The sequence below is a fragment of the Schistocerca cancellata genome, chromosome 7 (genome assembly GCF_023864275.1).
Source record: "Schistocerca cancellata isolate TAMUIC-IGC-003103 chromosome 7, iqSchCanc2.1, whole genome shotgun sequence".
Taxonomy (NCBI): Eukaryota; Metazoa; Arthropoda; class Insecta; order Orthoptera; family Acrididae; genus Schistocerca; species Schistocerca cancellata.
The window spans coordinates 606,318,397-606,341,062 of NC_064632.1; the positions used below are offsets into that span (position 1 = coordinate 606,318,397).

The following is a 22,666-nucleotide window of genomic DNA, read 5'->3' on the forward strand; positions in this document are numbered from 1 at the left end:
TTCCTGGCAGATTAAAACTGTGTGCCCGACCGAGACTCGAACTCGGGACCTTTGCCTTTCGCGGGCAAGTGCTCTACCAACTGAGCTACCGAAGCACGACTCACGTCCGGTACTCACAGCTTTACTTCTGCCAGTACCTCGTCTCCTACCTTCCAAACTTTACAGAAGCTCTCCTGCGAACCTTGCAGAACTAGCACTCCTGAAAGAAAGGATATTGCGGAGACATGGCTTAGCCACAGCCTGGGGGATGTTTCCAGAATGAGATTTTCACTCTGCAGCGGAGTGTGCGCTGATATGAAACTTCCTGGCAGATTAAAACTGTGTGCCCGACCGAGACTCGAACTCGGGACCTTTGCCTTTCGCGGGCAAGTGCTCTACCAACTGAGCTACCGAAGCACGACTCACGTCCGGTACTCACAGCTTTACTTCTGCCAGTACCTCGTCTCCTACCTTCCAAACTTTACAGAAGCTCTCCTGCGAACCTTGCAGAACTAGCACTCCTGAAAGAAAGGATATTGCGGAGACATGGCTTAGCCACAGCCTGGGGGATGTTTCCAGAATGAGATTTTCACTCTGCAGCGGAGTGTGCGCTGATATGAAACTTCCTGGCAGATTAAAACTGTGTGCCCGACCGAGACTCGAACTCGGGACCTTTGCCTTTCGCGGGCAAGTGCTCTACCAACTGAGCTACCGAAGCACGACTCACGTCCGGTACTCACAGCTTTACTTCTGCCAGTACCTCGTCTCCTACCTTCCAAACTTTACAGAAGCTCTCCTGCGAACCTCAGTTGGTAGAGCACTTGCCCGCGAAAGGCAAAGGTCCCGAGTTCGAGTCTCGGTCGGGCACACAGTTTTAATCTGCCAGGAAGTTTCATATCAGCGCACACTCCGCTGCAGAGTGAAAATCTCATTCTGGAAACATCCCCCAGGCTGTGGCTAAGCCATGTCTCCGCAATATCCTTTCTTTCAGGAGTGCTAGTTCTGCAAGGTTCGCAGGAGAGCTTCTGTAAAGTTTGGAAGGTAGGAGACGAGGTACTGGCAGAAGTAAAGCTGTGAGTACCGGACGTGAGTCGTGCTTCGGTAGCTCAGTTGGTAGAGCACTTGCCCGCGAAAGGCAAAGGTCCCGAGTTCGAGTCTCGGTCGGGCACACAGTTTTAATCTGCCAGGAAGTTTCATATCAGCGCACACTCCGCTGCAGAGTGAAAATCTCATTCTGGAAACATCCCCCAGGCTGTGGCTAAGCCATGTCTCCGCAATATCCTTTCTTTCAGGAGTGCTAGTTCTGCAAGGTTCGCAGGAGAGCTTCTGTAAAGTTTGGAAGGTAGGAGACGAGGTACTGGCAGAAGTAAAGCTGTGAGTACCGGACGTGAGTCGTGCTTCGGTAGCTCAGTTGGTAGAGCACTTGCCCGCGAAAGGCAAAGGTCCCGAGTTCGAGTCTCGGTCGGGCACACAGTTTTAATCTGCCAGGAAGTTTCATATCAGCGCACACTCCGCTGCAGAGTGAAAATCTCATTCTGGAAACATCCCCCAGGCTGTGGCTAAGCCATGTCTCCGCAATATCCTTTCTTTCAGGAGTGCTAGTTCTGCAAGGTTCGCAGGAGAGCTTCTGTAAAGTTTGGAAGGTAGGAGACGAGGTACTGGCAGAAGTAAAGCTGTGAGTACCGGACGTGAGTCGTGCTTCGGTAGCTCAGTTGGTAGAGCACTTGCCCGCGAAAGGCAAAGGTCCCGAGTTCGAGTCTCGGTCGGGCACACAGTTTTAATCTGCCAGGAAGTTTCATATCAGCGCACACTCTGCTGCAGAGTGAAAATCTCATTCTGGAAACATCCCCCAGGCTGTGGCTAAGCCATGTCTCCGCAATATCCTTTCTTTCAGGAGTGCTAGTTCTGCAAGGTTCGCAGGAGAGCTTCTGTAAAGTTTGGAAGGTAGGAGACGAGGTACTGGCAGAAGTAAAGCTGTGAGTACCGGACGTGAGTCGTGCTTCGGTAGCTCAGTTGGTAGAGCACTTGCCCGCGAAAGGCAAAGGTCCCGAGTTCGAGTCTCGGTCGGGCACACAGTTTTAATCTGCCAGGAAGTTTCATATCAGCGCACACTCCGCTGCAGAGTGAAAATCTCATTCTGGAAACATCCCCCAGGCTGTGGCTAAGCCATGTCTCCGCAATATCCTTTCTTTCAGGAGTGCTAGTTCTGCAAGGTTCGCAGGAGAGCTTCTGTAAAGTTTGGAAGGTAGGAGACGAGGTACTGGCAGAAGTAAAGCTGTGAGTACCGGACGTGAGTCGTGCTTCGGTAGCTCAGTTGGTAGAGCACTTGCCCGCGAAAGGCAAAGGTCCCGAGTTCGAGTCTCGGTCGGGCACACAGTTTTAATCTGCCAGGAAGTTTCATATCAGCGCACACTCCGCTGCAGAGTGAAAATCTCATTCTGGAAACATCCCCCAGGCTGTGGCTAAGCCATGTCTCCGCAATATCCTTTCTTTCAGGAGTGCTAGTTCTGCAAGGTTCGCAGGAGAGCTTCTGTAAAGTTTGGAAGGTAGGAGACGAGGTACTGGCAGAAGTAAAGCTGTGAGTACCGGACGTGAGTCGTGCTTCGGTAGCTCAGTTGGTAGAGCACTTGCCCGCGAAAGGCAAAGGTCCCGAGTTCGAGTCTCGGTCGGGCACACAGTTTTAATCTGCCAGGAAGTTTCATATCAGCGCACACTCCGCTGCAGAGTGAAAATCTCATTCTGGAAACATCCCCCAGGCTGTGGCTAAGCCATGTCTCCGCAATATCCTTTCTTTCAGGAGTGCTAGTTCTGCAAGGTTCGCAGGAGAGCTTCTGTAAAGTTTGGAAGGTAGGAGACGAGGTACTGGCAGAAGTAAAGCTGTGAGTACCGGACGTGAGTCGTGCTTCGGTAGCTCAGTTGGTAGAGCACTTGCCCGCGAAAGGCAAAGGTCCCGAGTTCGAGTCTCGGTCGGGCACACAGTTTTAATCTGCCAGGAAGTTTCATATCAGCGCACACTCCGCTGCAGAGTGAAAATCTCATTCTGGAAACATCCCCCAGGCTGTGGCTAAGCCATGTCTCCGCAATATCCTTTCTTTCAGGAGTGCTAGTTCTGCAAGGTTCGCAGGAGAGCTTCTGTAAAGTTTGGAAGGTAGGAGACGAGGTACTGGCAGAAGTAAAGCTGTGAGTACCGGACGTGAGTCGTGCTTCGGTAGCTCAGTTGGTAGAGCACTTGCCCGCGAAAGGCAAAGGTCCCGAGTTCGAGTCTCGGTCGGGCACACAGTTTTAATCTGCCAGGAAGTTTCATATCAGCGCACACTCCGCTGCAGAGTGAAAATCTCATTCTGGATTATTGTCATAACTGTAATTACAGCATTATGATGAGGAATTGAATATTCACAAAATTTTATATGTGCCAGCAAATCCAGCATCGATAAAAAGGAACATTTGAAAAATTTTGTTCAATTTTGATTCATGCAATTAAAAAATTTATAAAATTTTGTACCAAAGCACTGACTTTTAATTAATTGACACTGCTATTGTGGTGCATATTCTATATATGTATCTGTATCGTAAGTTTGTGTGTTTTATTATTAAATTGTGGCACATAAAGGTATTGCTGTTTGCCTTGATTTGAAACTACAAAATGTACTGAACTGAAAAATGTGTACATGAAGTTTCAATCTGTATAATCTCATAATTTAACATATGAAATTAGATGTTAAACTTTGCCTTCTGCAAGTCATTAAATTAATTTAAGTGATATTGAACAATGATGTATATGTGTGGCAATAAAAAACATAATGCAAACATAGTTCAATATAATAACAATATAATGTATTGCATACTTCTCATGAAAAGTGTTTCACCTACTCCTATATAAATCGGGTATTGGCTATTTCATTATACAACTCTCGTACCCAGATAGTTACATCTCAATGCTAAGTTATCTGTAAGTCATCTTTCATTTTTTTCTGAATGCTCATCTAATTTTTAATTACTTGCAGGCAACAGATAAAGGTGGAAAATATTCTCAGACAATAGTAGAAGTTAATGTGGTTCCTGGTCCAAACACTCGAAGTCCAGTATTTGAGCAACAGACATATGAAGTGCAAGTCAGTGAAGGCGCTCCTATAAATTCTACAGTTGCAACTATCATTGTAAGTGAACGTTTTCATTGAAATACATAATTTTCTGTGAGTTAGAGAATATGAATTCAGAAAGTTTACGAAATATCTGACAAACTCCACTGCAATACAAGTGTGTAATGCAGTTAAAATTAGTGAATTATTTTTTGTAATAATATTGTACATATTTTCAGGCAAATGACCCTGAAAAGGACCCAGTCACATATTCTATCATATCAGGCAATGATCTACGGCAGTTTGCCATTGGAGATCGGACTGGAGTAATCACTGTCATACGAAAGTTAGACAGAGAGGAACTCACAAGATACCAGCTGGTATGGTTCTTACTTTTATTCATGTATTCATTCATTATGTCTCATAGATCTCATCACATAGCAGAGCCTTCAGTGTTGTGGGATGAGTCAGAATTTATGATACTTCCAAATGTTCACAGAGCAACAACTGTGAATGCTAAAATTATTAACAGGAATTCTTCGGAAAATTTATTGTCATCCTGCATATCAGTGGGATAAGGGAACTGGGCCAACATCCCCTTTGTGGAGCATATTGTCAACCAAATGGATGGTGTTTTCAGTTAGAAACGAATAAACATTCTCAACAAAGGTCTTAAGTATAGCATCCAGCCAAGGCTAGATGATGCTGCCATTTCCTCAGTAACAAACACTATAATCGCCCTTGATGATTCAACTCGTAACGAATCTGATAAACTGAGTATCGCTTGTAAAGCCAGTGAACTTACTGGGAAGGCCACATGTGATAAATATGATAATAAAGACTGTATGATTCTGGCATGTATTAAAAAAAAAGGCTTCACTCAGATAATACCATCATAGTCCTGTCTGACAACGAGAATACCACTGTCAAACAATGGAAACTCTGGTATGGAATAATGACAGTATTGTCAAAAAGATAGATTGCTTCTCACCATATAGTGGAGATGTTGAGTCACAGACATGCACAGCAAAAAGGCTGCTAAACAATTTAACAGTCTTCCAAGGGGCCTTAGATGATGACATACAAACACACCCACCCACACACCCACCCACACACACACACACACACACACACACACACACACATATACACATATTCACTCTAGCACAACTATCACATGCATGACCACTCTCTCTCACTGCCGAGGCCAGAGAAATACCACTGTTGTTGTTTATAAAATTGACTACATTGATAAAACCTAATGGTTTTTCTGGGGCAATGATATTTGCAGAATAGATTATGATCCTACTGATTCCCTGTGCTGAAGAGCTTAAGGCTTGCTTTGATGGATGTGCACATATCATCCCCCCTGACCTCTTACTCAGTTTTAGATTGATAAATCCTAAGCCCCCAAACATATGTGCACAAATAAAGACTCACAAGATTGATATCCCTACAGATCCTGTTATTGATGGGATTGGGAACACAGGCAGGCCAATTCTAAATATTTTCTTCAGCTGATTCACAATGACTTTACATTTCATGATGATTTTGCCATATCTGATAGAAAGGAACTTTTACAACTCTTACATAGAAAATCTTTCCCTCACGGTTGCACATTACTGTAGTTTGATACAAAAAATAGGTAAGATAATAATTGTTTTTGATGGTGAAGGAATGATCTTTACACATGAAGTCATCAATAGCAATGGTATTCTCAACTCCTTTGATTTGTAGCCTTGTCTCACTAATCATTTCATCAAATTTGACATTTATCTTAAGCCTCCTACAAGGGACTCTGTTATACATGCTACATCGTGTCATCTGTATAAGTACAAGATGAGTTACTTCAGATCTATGAAACACTGTATCACAGAAATTGCACAATGTAGAATCTATTACAAAGGAACTGGAAGACCTGAAATATGTTGCTTTTTTGCAACAGCTGCAGCCCCTCCATCATTGAGAAATTATACATGCAAAAAAATCACCAGGTGACCAAGAATTCACTCTCAGTCCCGCACCTTAAAATTACAGGTTTTCAAAGCTTTCATTTTTAGGTAATGTGTTCTATGCTGCAGTTAAACTCTTTGGTGGTCAAAATATAAGAATAGTGTATACCACCTCTAACAAAATTCAGTATCAATACATCCATAACATTGCATAAATTGAAGATGGAGGGGGGGAGAAAGGAAAGAGAAGGAAAGGGACCAACGATACAAGCTCTATCGAGACTTTATGCAGAATCAGCAGTGACAAATGATAATGTGTGCTGGACTGGGACTGAAACATGGGATCTTCTGCTTACAAGGCACAGGTGTTAACTGCTGCACCACTCAGACACAGTGTTAATCACAAATGCAAGGATATCTCGGCATGCTCCTCAATTTATTCACATTAGTCAGTTACTTCCCTGTCATTTTCCTTTCTCCTCCATCCACTTCACTTAACATAATATGTTTTACAGTTGCAGATTCCATGTGATTTTCATTCTTTTGGACATTGTCCGAGTGGGAAGGGCCTTTAAAATCAGGTTTCAGGAGCATTTACTCACTAAGAAGGAGCAGATTACCACTAAGCATAATTCCTCCTTCACTGAGCACCTTAAATCCAGTGGCCACTAACCACCTGCACTTAGATTTACATCATGCTCCCCAAGGAAGGAGACCTAGTTTTCTTGAGGATTATGCTAAGAAGGATATGTTACTCAATGATCAGTTAGCTGGCACAAATCAGGTTTTATATGATTGTAAGTTTTTTTTTAAATTTTTTAATAATATATTAGTTTTTAATCTTTTATTACCAGGGAACTGGTTTTAGCATTGTTACCTTTTTGCCTTATATTTGTAGTCTAATCTTTATTTTATTGCTCTACATATTTTACTTCATTATTCTTTTAGTCCGCCCCGATAGCTGAGTGGTCCGCGTGACGGATTGCCATCCTACGGGCCCGGGTTCGATTCCCGGATGGGTCGGGGATTTTCTCCACTCAGGGACTGGGTGTCGTGTTGTCTTCATCATCATTTTGTCCCCATCTGGTGCACAGGTCGCCCAATGTGGCGTCGGATGTAGTGAGAGCTGCACCGAGGCGGCCGGACCTGGCCCGCAAGGGGCCTCCTGGCCAATCATGCCAAAAGCTCATTTCATTATTCTTTTAACTGTATTTGAGCATAAGGATTTTCTATGTCTCTGTACATAGTTTTTGATCTAGCATATCCTGCATTATGTATATTTCCAAATTCCCTATTATGTTTTTAGTAATTTCTCAGTTTATCCACTACTAATTGAATGTTACACCATTATCACACTGTACACTGTCATTACTACTAGCACAATATTTTGCATGGGCTCCTATCATTCATATGTATGCACTATGTGAATACGAATGGCCCTATGTCACCTTTCTAGTGTACAGCTGTGTTTACAGTTTGTGCATGAGATCTAGTTCTGCACTGCCTGTCCCCACCTCCACACAAGGTAATATGCATTTTGAGGTTTCTTCTTCATTCTCTACTCATGCCTGATCCTGGTGCTTTTATCTATTACTTTTTAATATGTTTTCCGTGTAGGTTGTATTTTTGTATGTTTTATTTGGTGTCATATCTTCTTTGACAGTTGCTTTTTATCAGAAAATTTTTGAATCTTTAACATGAGTTATGTGACTTCTTTCTATGTAATTTTATTCATTTGATGTTTGAAGCTTATTTTGCCTTTATAGTAATCCAGGATAGCACCAGACTGAATTAATTATAATTTCATCCTCACCTTATATTTTAAGGTAACCTGATGATACCCTGTCCAGGTTAAACAATCCTTGTAGAGATAATGAAGAACAGTGCGCAACCTACAACTGTTTTTTTAAATAGGAGAAATTTTTTCTGAAACTTTTAAACCCCTATTACATGCCCTTATGGAATGAGTTTCCAAAACTGCTGAAACAGTTATTTCTTTTATTCATTTTTTTTATTCATTTTTCATAGTTTTAAATTGAAAATTCCCTTAATAGTGACTTTTTTTTTTTTTTCAAAAAAGCTTTCAACACCTATTTCACCCCCTTAAGGGTGGAGTTTCAAAAAATCCCTTCTTAAATGATGCCTACAGTAAAAAAATCAACACCCTACCCAAAATTCAAGATTAATATTTCAGATTTTTAAAATGTAATGTCACAATGCTTACTAGACAAATTATTTGTTTACATCACACATTTGAACTGACAGAGAGTTATTTTCAATTTCAGGTAGTTAAGGCAGAGGATACTGGAGGACTATCAAGTACAGCACTGATCAGCATAAAAGTGACTGACATAAATGACAAAAATCCAGAGTTTCAGAATCTGCCGTATCTGTTTAGAGTGCGGGAAGGAGAAAATAATGCCAAAGTTGGCAGTGTGCTTGCCACTGATGCAGATGAGGGCCAGAATGCAGTTGTGTACTATTCTGTTCCAGATGAGATACCATTTGCAATTGATGCTATGACAGGTGAAATTCGGACAAAAACTGCACTTGATTATGAAAAACAGAGGGTAAGCCATTGGTACAATTATGTTAAGTATCATTTGTATGTATTGCTGCCTTTCACACAGAATAGATCATATTTGTAACTGTCTCATCTTCTCCATACAAACTAATTTACTCATTGTACTTGTCCAACTCTATTATCATCACATTGAGGTAATGTAGTAGGCCAGGTAAAGTATTCAGATTGATTTGTCAGTTTTAGCTGACCATCTTAGTATTTATAAGTGAAGCCAGTAATTGCTTAAAAAGGATGAACAGGACTCACAGTGTACACGACAGAAAAGAAGGTTCACTTTTGCAGTCCATGTGTTGATAAAAGATGATGTAGTATGGAGAAACAAGTCATGTACAGTATTAAATTTGTATGTAACATGATGTGCTTTCATTATTAACAAATAGTTCCTGGCAGTGGTCTGTCGCAGGCTCTGATTCTTCAAGAAGGTTTTAGACTAGATTAGTTACAAACCTTATTCATAATAACATATAACAAGAAATGAACTGATATTCAACAACTTACCCTTAACAGTGGTTATGTGTAATAATTGAAAACTTAAGTTCCAAGGAATTGGGGGGGGGGGGGGGGCTGAAATTATTTGTGCTGCTTTTAGTGTGCACATATGAGCTGGTGATTGGGGAAGAGAAGTGGGTATCTCAAGTTTTCGAACTACCAAGCTCTAACAACTGCATTATATATTTCAGTGATATTTTCTGCATTTTTGTGGTTTCACCAATTATTGAGTCAGAGGCATATTATTTTTGAAGCACCTTAAATTAGTTAGTAATGAACTGAGTCACAAATGCTGTGACTGTTTGGAGTGCTTACAAAATATCTTACAGAATTGTACTTCAACAGGTGTGTGATTCCTTGAGCTTACTTTTATTTTCAGGACTATAAGTTTGTCGTGACTGCAAAAGATGGGGCACCAGATCCTCGCTTGGCAACAGCAACTGTCACAGTCCAGGTGGTGGATATTGATGATGAATTGCCAATATTCCATTTACTGAGCTATGAGGCAAGGGTACCTGAAAATGTTCCAGATTACATGGTTACCCAAGTCAAGGTAAATACATAACTTCCTTAGTTGGCAAAAGAGGCTAAAAATCCTTGCACCTATTCTAATGATATGGTATTTCCAGGCTGATGATCCAGATACGAATCAAAAAATAACTTACATTATCAGGCAAGGACCAGCTGAATTATTTTCAATTGATCAGAAAACTGGTGTCATTAGAACTTTACGTGGATTGGATTATGAGAGAGAAAGTCAATATATCCTTGTCGTTGGAACATTGGAAAATCCGGGAAATCGGCCAGGTGACACAACCAGAGTGATTGTCAATGTTGAGGTAAATATTACCTATTCATTTTACAAAAAACCAATGTGAATTGCTTCTTACACTTAAAAAAAAAAAATGTTCTAATATAAAAATGAGGGCATTGCCCATATAAATTACACATTAACAATCTTTAATTTAGTTTTCACATACTACAAGAAAGTCACTATGCAGCTATTTTTGTACTGTGGGTCACTTTTTAGACTTCAGTAGTGTTTAAATTGACTATATGTATTTTAATGGTTGTGCTTAAATGAAAGTCTACTTTCTATCATTGCCCCTCTGCACACACACATGTAATGCTGTAAATGTGAACAGTCAGTAACAGTAACCAAATGTATGGAGTAAAATGCAACTTATCAGTGATGAAATTTAGCATTTGTTAATTGATCATCCTGCCTGGCAGTACATTAATATGTAAAAGAACAGTCTTCACCAAGATAATAAATCCAGTAATGAAAAAAGAAAATTTTTGTCGGGCAATATAACAGTAGAAGACTCTCATCAGTAAAAATAATGACAGCCTAATATTGTGCAGCAGAGAGAAACAGGGTCAAACAAATGGATTGGTACTTACAAGTCTGTGCTTTGCAGATTCCTCCTTAGTCTTTGGCAGTGGGTACATAGTGTACCACCATCATTTTCCCTCTGTGTTGTTTTTGTTGTTATTTTCAGCCTGAAGACTGGTTTGATGCAGCTCTCAATGCTGTTCTATCCAGGGCAAGTCTTTTACTATCTGCATAACTACCACCACCTGCATCCATCATTTGAAGCTAATGACTGTATTCGAGCCTTAGTCTATCCTTACATTCGGAGAGAAAAGGTTTAGACCGCACCTCCAAATCGAAACAAAGTTGGTCCATTGTAACATGAGACACAATTTAGGTCGAATGGATGAAGATACAGCTACAGTAGTTTGGTTTGAGTCGTAATCTTAACATTCGAGCTTTACCGAGTAGCCATTGCTATGTGTCAGGCGCTCCGTCCATATTTATACGGGTACCCTTCCTTTTTCAGATGCTTCGTCTGATTAGAATCGATTGCTTATTTTGCTTTGATCTGATAAGTGCCGTTCTCTTTGTTATAGGTGTTTACATCAGTCTAAGCTGAAAATGCATTATTGTACTGTGTCATGCATTGTTTGTCACATTCTGATAATGAGTGTTTACGACCTGTCGCCACTCGCAGCATGGCTTGCTTTTGTGTGCGCTACCACTGCTTACAATAAAAAAAGAGAGAAATTGTCTCATAAGCGAAACAGTGGCATGAGACTTTTATTTGTTGTTATTTACACTGCTGCTTTCTTTGATAATGATCAACAAGAACCAAATAATAGACTGTGTATGATAGATGATGTTCTGAATGAGAGTTTAGCGAAAAAAAATTTCCATTTGAAAACCTTTGCAGATGCCTCTTTAGTATATTACATTTTCCACAGAAATTAGAGTCATCTTAGATTTAAAAATCTAGTCTGTTGCTGTGCTTCATTTCTGACTGTATCACTATTCAGCATAAGAATAATATGAATATAAACATGACATAATATGTATATTCTTCCGCGTTTGCTGTAGTCTCCCTCTAGTTTCGTAGTTTATTAGGCAGACAGGATTTAAATGAGATAGCAGCAAACATGACAGAATACATGGCATAATGTTTACATTCTTCTACCTTTTCTTTTAATTTATTTACTGATGCAGAGGTTTTGGTACTAGTATTTATCTTTGTGCCTGCAATTGCACTCGATTCTAAGCCGCAGGCAGTTTTTTGGATTACAAAAACCGTAAAAAAAGTGCGGCTTAGATTCGAGTAAATACGTTACATGTTTATGTTTAGAGCTACAGTAGCTACCAGTCTTTGCACCAGCTGCTGATCATCTGAAAGTGTCTTTACATTTTGTAACTAGTTTCTAATGAAAAGGAAGATTAATGTTTGATGTCTGATTGATGATTAGTTTAAAATCAAAAGTTGGGTAAGAAAATTAGCTGTGTTGTTTTGAAAGGAAACATTCCCACAGTTTGACTTAAGCAGTTTAAGGAGTCCTCAGAAAACAAAAATGAGGATTTGAACTGCAATCCTCCTGAATGTGAATCCAGTGTCTCTGTCTGCTGCAGCACCTCACCTAGTATATCTCTAATGATGTCATGTCCCTGCATATAAGTGGACGGCCTCTTAGGATGACTGTGGGTGTTATCCACTGGCTTACTAATATACAGGGCATTTCAAGAGGAACAAAAAATATCATAGAAGGTGCTAGTATAGACCTATTCGAATAAAGAATTTCATGTAACATGTATCTGACTTTTATTGGCTACAGAGATGTAGCTATTGATTGCAGGGATGTAGCTGTTAGAATGTAACCCAAACCAATAAACACAGAAGGTGTTAAACAAGGGTAAATGATTCAATTCAAAGTTGGTTTTCATAAATTTTACCTCTGAGTTCATTCTCTCAACAACAACACTTGTAGTGCTCCTGTAGTCATCTTGGCATTCTTTTTTGGAGGAATCAGCATTCATAATAAGAGTGATTAGTTTGCCTCTTGCATTTAACGTTTCTTTGTAGGTTTCACCTTTTGACCATCTCCACAGGCAAAAATGTAAATGGGTAAGTTCTGCAGACCTTGGTGGCTGAGAAATGTCTATCCATCTTCCAGAAATGTTACATTTGGATGGCATCTCACCTCACCTCGTGACTAGAATGCTCAGGGCCTCCATCTTGCAGGAAAAATGTGTCCATCCTCAGAGCCAAAGGTGCCTCTTCCAGTAATGCCAGAAGCTCATTTGTGGGAGAGTCTCAATAATGGGTCCCTATAACACAATACAGTAACACGACACACTCGATCAGTCATCTATCGTAGAATACCACATATTTACAGAGAAGCATTCTCGAAAATGTTTCTCCACATAGGCACATGTGTTTTTGTCGGACCATCAATGTGAGTTATGAGTGCTATTTACACAGCCACAAATGAAAGACCCTTCATTATTTTTAATGTTTTTTTTGTCAATTTGCAATTAGCTGGCAGCAAAACATCTACTTTTATCCATTCTCTAAGGTGTCAAATTCACTGTGAATGACAAGGACAGAGGTTTGCTCACATTAATGTCTTCCACATTCTTGTTTGTGGAATACCAGCATGTGAAGAAATTCAGTGTGTGCTTGCTGAAGGACCACATTTTACCAACTGAGGAATATCTTCTACTTTAGCCATACTCTGGTCCTTTGCACATTCAACTGAAATATCACTGCCGAGCACTGCGCCACTCTCAGACAGTTTAGTGAAAACGTGAGTAATCACTCAAGAATCGGGTACTCTGTGGTTAGAGGTGAAAAATGTAAACTGAAGCACAGCTTGGACATCAGCACAAAAGTGACAGATGATAAAAGCTGGAATACAGAGACATGAAATAAACAGTTATTATTTCTGTAAACAGTTGCATCTCTATAACCAATAACACTTTGGCACTTTGGAAGCATATGATATCAAATGTTTTATTCTATACTGCTACCTCCTTCCTCAAACACCTGCATATCTCGAACTGCAGTCGTGCTATCTTGGATCACATCTGACGTTGCCATTGCTATATCCAGTGCCCCAGAGATAACCGACATGGAAAGTCAGGTGGCATTAACACATTTATTCACAGTCTGACAACTGACACAGTCTCATGAACATAAAGTGACACTATAATAACAGAAACATGACTTAAGTTCAATGGGGGACTGTAGAAATGAATTACACAACAAAAGGTTTCTTCTTGACTTAAAGTTCACTGAAGAAACACTCTTCTGAAAAGTAACTTGCAAATTTCATTCTGCAACTAGTGACACTGTCATTGCAAGTATATAGTCATATTAAAACAGAAACTATGTACACAGTAAATATCATTTGGAAATAATACAGTTCACAGTTCAGTACTGTTTTCACAGTTTGCAGGATTCATACTGAAGTCAGGCACAGTTCTTGAAATTAATTACCCGTTCACAGCAAATCACAAACAACAGTCACTGAACTACCAAATGATTTCCTGGATGAAAAATTCAGATAAAACTTGGCATAATGTATGATTTGTAATTTTTACTAACTCACCTGCAGTACATATTTAGACATAGATGTTGCTCATTTCGTAACCTCCCAGACTTATTACAATGGCTTCTAGCAGCCTATCCTTTACAAGATTACAATAATTAGCAATACATTCAGCTACCCTTGTTTGCACAATTTTTACAAATTATGATTAAAGATTTCTATTTTTGAATACCTGAATAGTGGAGTAAGATTGGTTTGACTGAAGACTTTAAGGTAAATTACTCTGTCTAGTTTGTCAAAGTATGGTATTCTATTCCAATAACAATATATTTTAACTAAGAATGCTAATTACCTTGAAACTAAATGAAGGCAAAAGTTATGAACATGTTTCAAGCATTAGCTGAATATATGTTTCAGTTATCTAAGTATACTTCTGACCTACTTTATCTGAAAATTAACAATTGCGTACATGTTTACATAGGAACAATGATAACAAAGTTGTATATTATTGGTATTTTTAGATAATCTGATTACATTTATGAATTCCAATTAATCAAAAGAATGCAATTAATAATAAAATTGGCTAAGCCATAAGTTAATATCCAACATTTCTGGTATACTGTGCACATGCCACGTAAGTGATAATCTCGAAGATATTTGCAAAAGAATAAAAATAAAAATAAACTGGGGAGAAGAAAAACACAAGAAGGGGGAAATCCACCTGCTTTGTTACAAGCAAGCATCAACATATTTCAAAGTCTGTCACAAAGTTAAAGCTCTGCTTAACACAAAGTTAAAGTTCTGCTGAACAAGCAGTGAAATATTTTTGAATCTGAAAGAGAGTTTCTGCAGCCTGGATGAAATATGAAACAATCACCAGTTCCCACTCCTCAGGGAGCCTATCAGATGCTGTTGTGGATCCTTGCAGTGAGGCCATTACCAGAGCTGTTGATGTCCTGAGATATGTCTGTGGTGATCCTCAGTCATAGGCTGTGATTGTTCTGCTCTCGAGGGTCACTGTGCCAAAGTAAATAGCCGACGGCATAGAGCTGCAAGTTTTCGATTGACTGTCGTAGCAACTTCAGCAGAATATAGTTTCACATGAGTGCATCTTCTAGGATGCATGTGCTGCCGAATGTCTTGGATGGCCCAGTGCTGCTGCCCTCTGTTGACTTTGCTATGAGGCTGGTCCTCTGAGCTGTCATGGTGTGGTGTCGGAGGTGAAGCACAGCTGTTGCATCATGACATTCCTACCCCCAGAACAGAAGTGGCAGGGTGGAGACAAGACTTGGAATCTTTTGTGAAGTCCATGTCCTCTGCCCTGGGGGGAAGGTCTGGCTGGGCTGGGTTCCTCTTTCATGGGGCTGACTGACTGGGATGGTCTGTGAACTGTAACCCCAGGTGTGATGTCCTCCAGTAAAGGCGCAGATCGTGGCGTCATTGGTGGACCCCCGTTGGTTGCGGGTCTGTAAGAGAGACCTGTGTTAGTGTGTCCAGGGATGGAGCTGGACTACGAGAGGGGCATACTCAGTTTCATGTGAATAACATGGAGGTAATTTGTGTTATGAATGGAAACCCCATGCCAGCATCTACTGCTATGAACCAGGTAGCCCCTAGGAATGGGCCCACAAAATTGAGTTAGATGTGGCACCATGCAGTGGAGGTCATTGGCTAATTGAAATAGCCTTTGACAAGTTGTACTTTTAGTGACTGACGGGAAGCATTCCTCCAGATCAGCATCAAACTCAAGGGTCCTGACTAGCAACTGAGATGTCAAATTGGTGTTGGCATGTTGTGTTGTGGATCAGAACTGGCTATCATATGTATAGGCAGAGAGAAACAGGGCCCATCTTTGTAGGTGCCTTGTCATTTTGGTCAGTAGGGCCACTGAAATCCTCAGTAAGGGTAGCAGCGAGTGATTTACAGTCTGTAAGAAGGCTGAATTCCTGCCAGTACATATAGTAATGAAACTTTTTATTCCAAAAATGATGGAAATGGCCTCCTTTTCAATTTCACTGTAGTTGCTCTGTGCCAAATTTAATGTCTTTCATGCAAATGTGATGGGCTGTTCTGCTCCATTCATTATATGGGAGAGAACTGTGTCATGCCAAAACTGGAGACATCAGTCACCAGTATGAGGTGATGTTTGGGGTTCTATGGTGTGAAGCAGGTCAGTTGGAACAGTGCCAATTTCAGGTCCCAGAATGCACAGGCGATCATTTATAGGGGAAGGTTTTGTAAAGCAGCTGATGGAGGGATTTAGAGAGCACTGTCGCCCATGGACTAGACTGACAGTAACAGTTCAAATGGCCAGATACCTGTCCTTAGGTGCTGACAACTTTTGAATGGCACCCACATACTGTGGAGTTTGGCAGATTCCTGAGGCATTGAATATGTGTCACTCAAAAAATTCACTCTCGTCTCTTTTACAGTGGAGATTCACTTGCAAAAACACTGAAAAAAGTTTTTCAAAATTTTTCGTAAGGTCTGCAGCATACGTAGGTACAACAAAGACGCCATCCTAATATTTCACTGTTCTCAGTATGCCCTTGATTAAGTCGTTTCAGTATCTTTGGAATATGAATAGTGCACTAGCTATTCCAAATTGTAGGCAGTTATATCGATACAGTCCAAACAAAGTGTTGATGACTAGCACTGAGTGTGGTCTTTGTCCTAGGTTAATTGTAAATATGCATCTTAAGGTCTACCTTAGAAAATAGGCAGCCTCCAGCCCATTTCTTCTAACCTGAGAATGAGATGTTAGTTCTCCATTGTCTGTGAATTTAATCTTAAAGTCCTGAGAAATACTAAGTGCTTCATTATCACAATTCGCATTACCCATCCACTGTTTGTAACTGGGCTGAGCATGTCCTGGTCCTGGAGACATTGTAATTCACTGTGTAGCTTCTCTCTAAATGCAAATGGCATGTTACATGCTTTGAAGAATTTGGTTGTCACTGTCGGTAGCAAGTTAATACGTGCCTCGAAGTTTGAAACTCTCAACACCTGTCACGAAATTACAGTCAGAAATTTGTCTAACAGGCCCATGCGATCCACAGTTTGTCCAACTGCCCTCACAGTCTCTGAAGTGTCATGAATTCCCAGTCCTAATATATTAAATAGATCCAAACCAAAAGAGTTGCAAGCACTGTGGTATGTGACCACCAATATCGTGCTGTGAGAGTGGCGGCACTTTATTGAAGTTGCGCATAGCAAATTCTGACACAGATATGAGGTAATTAGTAAATCTGTGGAGTGGGGTGTCAAAAGGATATAACTGCGGTGACTCAACATTCTGATATGTTTTCCAATCAGTGATGGTGGCTGAGGAGCCCGTGTCAATTTGGAAGACAACTGGGACTCCCTCTTGAGACACTGTAATTGACACTCTTCATTGTGAATGGGGGATTACTGTTTGCATGTAGGAGACCTCTGGCCACATGTTGTCATCAGTGGGTGATTCAACTGGATCGTAGAATATCCGATCCACATCCATTGGTGGGGCTGACCAGTAAATCTCCACCTTGTGACTTGCTTTGCCACAAGAGCACAATTAATTTAATGAAAACAGCACTGCTGGCATTGGTGACTGATTAAACACTGCACACACACTGGTAACTATTGAGGATGGTGGAGTTTCTGTGGGTGTCAGTTCATTTTCTGTTCCCGATGCCTAATATATGGGTTGTTCTTGATGAGGCGAGTAGCATACGCTAATGCTGAATCCTGGAAGGAGGCTGATGATTGCAGAGACTGTGCAGATGCCCTTATAAATGGTAAACAAACATCCAATATGGGATCTTTTAACTTCAACAACTGTCTCAAGGCTTCATCGGATGAGTGCAGTGACACTGTGTCCTGAAATAGTGTGGAAGTGTATGATTGTTTGCACTGGGGGTGGGAGCACTGGAATTCGCATTCCCGTGACAGTCTCTGGAGCCTCATGACCCATTCGTGATATAATTCTTTCTGTTTATTACAGCTGAAGAACTTGTGGCAGGCAGCTGCCACATGAACCTGGGAGTCAAAAATCATCTGTTATGCCATGAACCAGGAAGCGTTGTTTCATGCATGCAATGTGGCACAACCGAAGTCCCAGCTTGTGGTTGAAGCTTTGGAAAGGGGGTGGCTTTGCTCTGATGTTCCACACTAATGAATCGATTTGGGCCAGATGTCCTGCCATTGCTGGTGTTGAGTGTGTAATTGCTGCCAGCCATACCACCAACACCTTGTTTGTCTGCTGCATCCCCCATAACAGAATGATCACCAGAAGTGTGAGGTTCACAGGGTTGGCTGCTATTGCCATGTTGACAAGCTGAAATTTGAAAAGTGACTACCTGTAACAGTGTGTGGGCACAATTTTAACTTATCATTGCCAGTGCTATATCTGATACCATGGAGATAACCACCGTGGAAAGTCAGATAGAACGTAACTCATTTATTCACACTACGGCAACTGACACAGTGTCATGAACATAAAGTAACTTTATAGCAACAGAGACATGGGTTAAATTCAATGGAAGATTGTGGATACGAATTACACAACATAAGGTTTCTCTTCTTGATGTAAACTTAACTGCAAAAATACTCTTCCGAAAAGAAACTTGTAAATTTCATTCCACAACTTGGTGGTGTTAGTCCCTTTGCAATATGATGTTAAGTCCTATTGAACAAGAAGAAAAATATTTCAAAGTCTAGTACAAAGTTAAAGTTCTGTTGAATAAGCAACGAAATATTTCTAAGTCTGAATAGATTTTCTACAGCCTGGATAAAGTATGGAACATCACCAACTACCACTCTTCAGGGAGCTGATCAGAATGCAGTTGTTTATCCACAAAGTTAGACCATTACTGGAGTGGCCAAGTCCCGAGTGATGTCGGTGGTGATACTTGGTTGTAGGCTGTGAAACAGGCTGTGGTGTAGAGCTACAAGTTTTCAATTGGCTACCCTTGCAACTTCAGTGGAAAAAGATAGTACCACATGTGTGCATATTCTAGGATGCGTGTGCTGACAAATGTCTTGGATGGCCCAGAGTTGCTGGACTCTGTTGGCTTTGTTGCAGGGCTGGTCCACTGAGATGCTGCAGTGTGGCCACAGCCACACAGAGTGCACTGGTTTTCGAGGTGTCATCGGAATGGTGTAGCTGTTGTGTCATGACAGCCTTCACCTCTGATGACACTACCCCATGCCCCCCCCCCCCCCCCTCTCCATTCCTTCAGTTAAGATTAATGTGTGTAGTTCTGTTTGCATATCTATTCGAATATCCAGTATGCATGTATTTTATTTTGAGACAGCTGTGCAGAACTAATGTTTTCTGTAAATGAAGAAACTTGGCATGAACCTGGTGTATACTCTCTACTGTCTTCTGAAACTTATGAATGAACAGAACAGAAAAAGATGTGTCACAGAATCAGTCCTTGTGAAAACAGTATTGGTTTTTACGTAGGAGTGGTTTTGCCTCCAAAAACATCACACTTGATCACATAATTCTAGCAGAAGTTGATGTCCATTACGTAGGTCTAAAGTTCTGTACATTAGTATTGCAACCCTTTTTATGGTCTGGAATGACGTGCCCTTTTCTGGTCACATGATATGTTCCGTTGTTCCAGTGTTGTAGGGTAAACTTATCCTAAAAGAGGAGTCAATTTCTCCACAAAGTCAATATAGAATTGAATAGGCAATCCATCAAGACCTATGAACTTCTCCCTGTAGAGTGATATGAGCTCTTTTGCAGTGTCACTCTTATTTATACATCTACTCTCCAGGTGGTGGCTGGAGAACAGACTTATGAAAGTATTTAAATTTGCAATCTTTTGAAGCAGTTGGGTCCTTCTTCCGACAATAGGATTGAAGGAGAAGGAAAAGGGGCAAAGGAAAAGGACTGGTGAGGTTTAGGAAGTAGGAAAATTTTGGAAAAGTTCCCCAGAACCCTTGTGAGGGGAGACTTACTGGATGGGATGAGAAGGAAAGACTGATTGCTGGGTACTGAACCAGATGATGAAATTTGAAAACCTGAGAGTTTAAATGTGGAAGACAGGGTAATATGCAAGACACAGATTGCTGCCAAATCATTGTGCACGTGTTAATTAGAGCGGAATGCTAAGTGCATTGTATTTGGTAGAGATGGGTAGAAAACTAGAAGGGAGTGAAGAAAGGAATAGTTACTGTGAAGAAATACTGAGACCAAAGAAATGAATGTAAATTAAGGCCAGGTGGATAGCAAAAAACAAGGACATGTTGTAAACTAGTTCTCACTTGTGAAGTTCCAAGAAATTGGGGTCTAGAGGAAGAATCCAGATGAAACACATGGGGAAACAGGCACTGAGGCCACAATTGTCACGTTGTAGAGCATGCTCTGCAACAAGATATTGTGTGTCACCATTATACACCCTGTGACTTTGCTCATTCAACCTAAATGATGTAAAAGGCTGAACAGTGTTTACATAAGAGCTGGTATATGACATGTCATTTCACAGGTGGCTCTCCCTTTGATAGTACAGGGGCGGTTTGAAAAGTTCTTGCAACAGAATAGAAAAAAAGTACTTACAGTAATGGAACTTCTTTTATTTTTCAATGTAGTCTCCTTGTAGATTAATGCACTCGGTCCAATGATGTTCCAGTGCCTTGATCCCATCTCGAAAATGAGTTTCCTCCAGACCTGCAAAATAGTTGTCAACTCTGGCTATCAATTCTTTGTTTGAAGTGAATCTTCATCCACCAAGAAAAAATTTCAGTTTTGGGAAGAGATGGAAGTCTGACAGAGCTATATCAGGTGAAAAGGGCAGGTGTGGCTACAATTCATACCTCAGTTCATGTAATATTGCCACGGTGGCGACACACATTTTTGATCCAGCATCAAGAGTCGTGGCATCCATCCTGGAGATAAGTTTTTCATTTCTAATTCTTCAGTTAAAATATGATATACCCTTTCAAATGATGTCCAGTAAGCACGAGCAATTTCATGCACTTTCAATTGGCAATCCTTCGTGATCATTTTGTGCACTTTCACAATGATTTCTGGAGTAGTAACACATATTGGCTGACCACAACGCAGATCATCATCTAAGCTCTCCTGACCAAAATTAAATTCATTTGTCCGCTTTGCAACAGTTGAATATGAAGGAGCAGAGCCCCCCACCCCTGTGTATTCTGGAAATCAGCACGAATGTCATTCGCTGTCATACTTTTCTGTACACAGTACTTAGTCGCTGCTCAAATCTAATTTTATTTCCATCTTCGCAAAACACTACGCCGGAACGTCAATAGAGCCACATCATCGCCACAGCTCTCTTCCGAGAGCACTAACGTGGCACACGTTTACAGGCAACAGTCCAATGAATATCGTGTGAACAACTCGTTGCGCTAGCACTGACCTCTTGTGGTGATACCGAGAAATTTTCACACTACCCTCGTATGTTTTTCCAGTTACAGTACTGGTATAGGTGGTGGTAGGAGAATGCATAGGGCAAGTCTTACAGTGGGAATGACCACAGCAGAGGAGCCAGATTGTGAGAGAGGCAAAAAGCTATTCTAGGTGTGGTTGGCAAAATGTTGGACAGAATGGATCTCATGTCAGGGTACGATTTTAGGAAGTAACTGGCTTGTCGAAGAAGCTGATTAATACATTCAGTACCAGGATAATACTGAGTGACAAGAGGGATGAGCAGTATCAGGACTGGACACGACAGCCCAAGAAGTCTGCTTTTGAAATAGGCCGGTGGCACAATTACTCTCAGTGAAGGCTGAGATGAGAATGTTGGTGTATTGCTGTAAAGAGTCTGTATCTGAACAAATATGTTTGCCTCAAATACCAAGGCTGTATGAGAGGGAATGTTTAACACGGAAAAGATGGCAAACAGTCAAAATGTAAGTACTGTTGTTTGTCAGTAGGTTTAATATGGTTTAATATGAACAGAAGATGTGTAGCCAAACTTTGACGAGGATGAAGTCAACATCAAGGAAAGTGGCATGGGATCCAGAATAGGACCATGTGAAATGCAATTGGGAGAATCTATTTAGAGATTCCAAGAACTTTAACAAGTCAACCTCACCTCGAGTCATTACAGCAAAGATGTCACCAATATATCTAAACTGAGCCAGGGGCCGGAGGCTTACGGGTTCCAGGAAAGCCCCCTCCAAATGACCCGTGAAAAGGTTGACCTAGGATGGGACCGTCCTGTGCCCCTGATCTGTTTGTATGTCTGCCCCTAAAAGTAAAGTAGTTGTTAGTAAGTATAAAGATGATTAAGGTATGCAGAAAGGAGGTCATAGGTTTTGAATCAGGTGTTGCTAACTGAGGATAACCGAGGTGTGTGGTGGGAATGAGACAGGCCCAGATTTGCAACAATCTAGGAAATGGTTGGTGACTTTAACATAGGAGGGAAGTCTTTCTACTATAGGCTGCAGGTGTTGATCAGCTAATTCAGATAGATACTCAGTAACATTGAAACAGCACACCCATGGGGAAGAAAGGAACAAATGCAAAACTTTGCAAATAAGTACAGTGAGATTTGATAGGAAAATGATTCGAGATGCCACAGACCCTACAGTGGCACTGCAATTGGACAAGGGCCTCTGATTAAATGGTGCACTGTTGATGAATCGTATACATGATGATCACATCTGGAATTGAGAGGAGGATGTTAGGGGTGCAGACTGTCAGATAGATGCGTGAGATGACATTTCTCACAGTTAAGTCAGTTTGGGAGGGCCTAATCGTTGGCATG

The 22,666-nt window shown here is 40.9% G+C and overlaps 1 protein-coding gene across 1 annotated transcript in view; it reads left to right on the forward strand.

The window, feature by feature from the left end:
* Window positions 1–22,666, forward strand: part of LOC126091892 (cadherin-99C) — a 631,851-nt gene that overhangs the window by 531,758 nt on the left and 77,427 nt on the right. Inside the window, exons 13-17 of the mRNA XM_049907188.1 lie at window positions 3,984–4,136; window positions 4,298–4,438; window positions 8,296–8,580; window positions 9,463–9,636; window positions 9,713–9,922. Of these exons, the coding sequence (XP_049763145.1) occupies window positions 3,984–4,136; window positions 4,298–4,438; window positions 8,296–8,580; window positions 9,463–9,636; window positions 9,713–9,922 (963 nt within the window). The remainder of the gene's footprint in view (window positions 1–3,983; window positions 4,137–4,297; window positions 4,439–8,295; window positions 8,581–9,462; window positions 9,637–9,712; window positions 9,923–22,666) is intronic.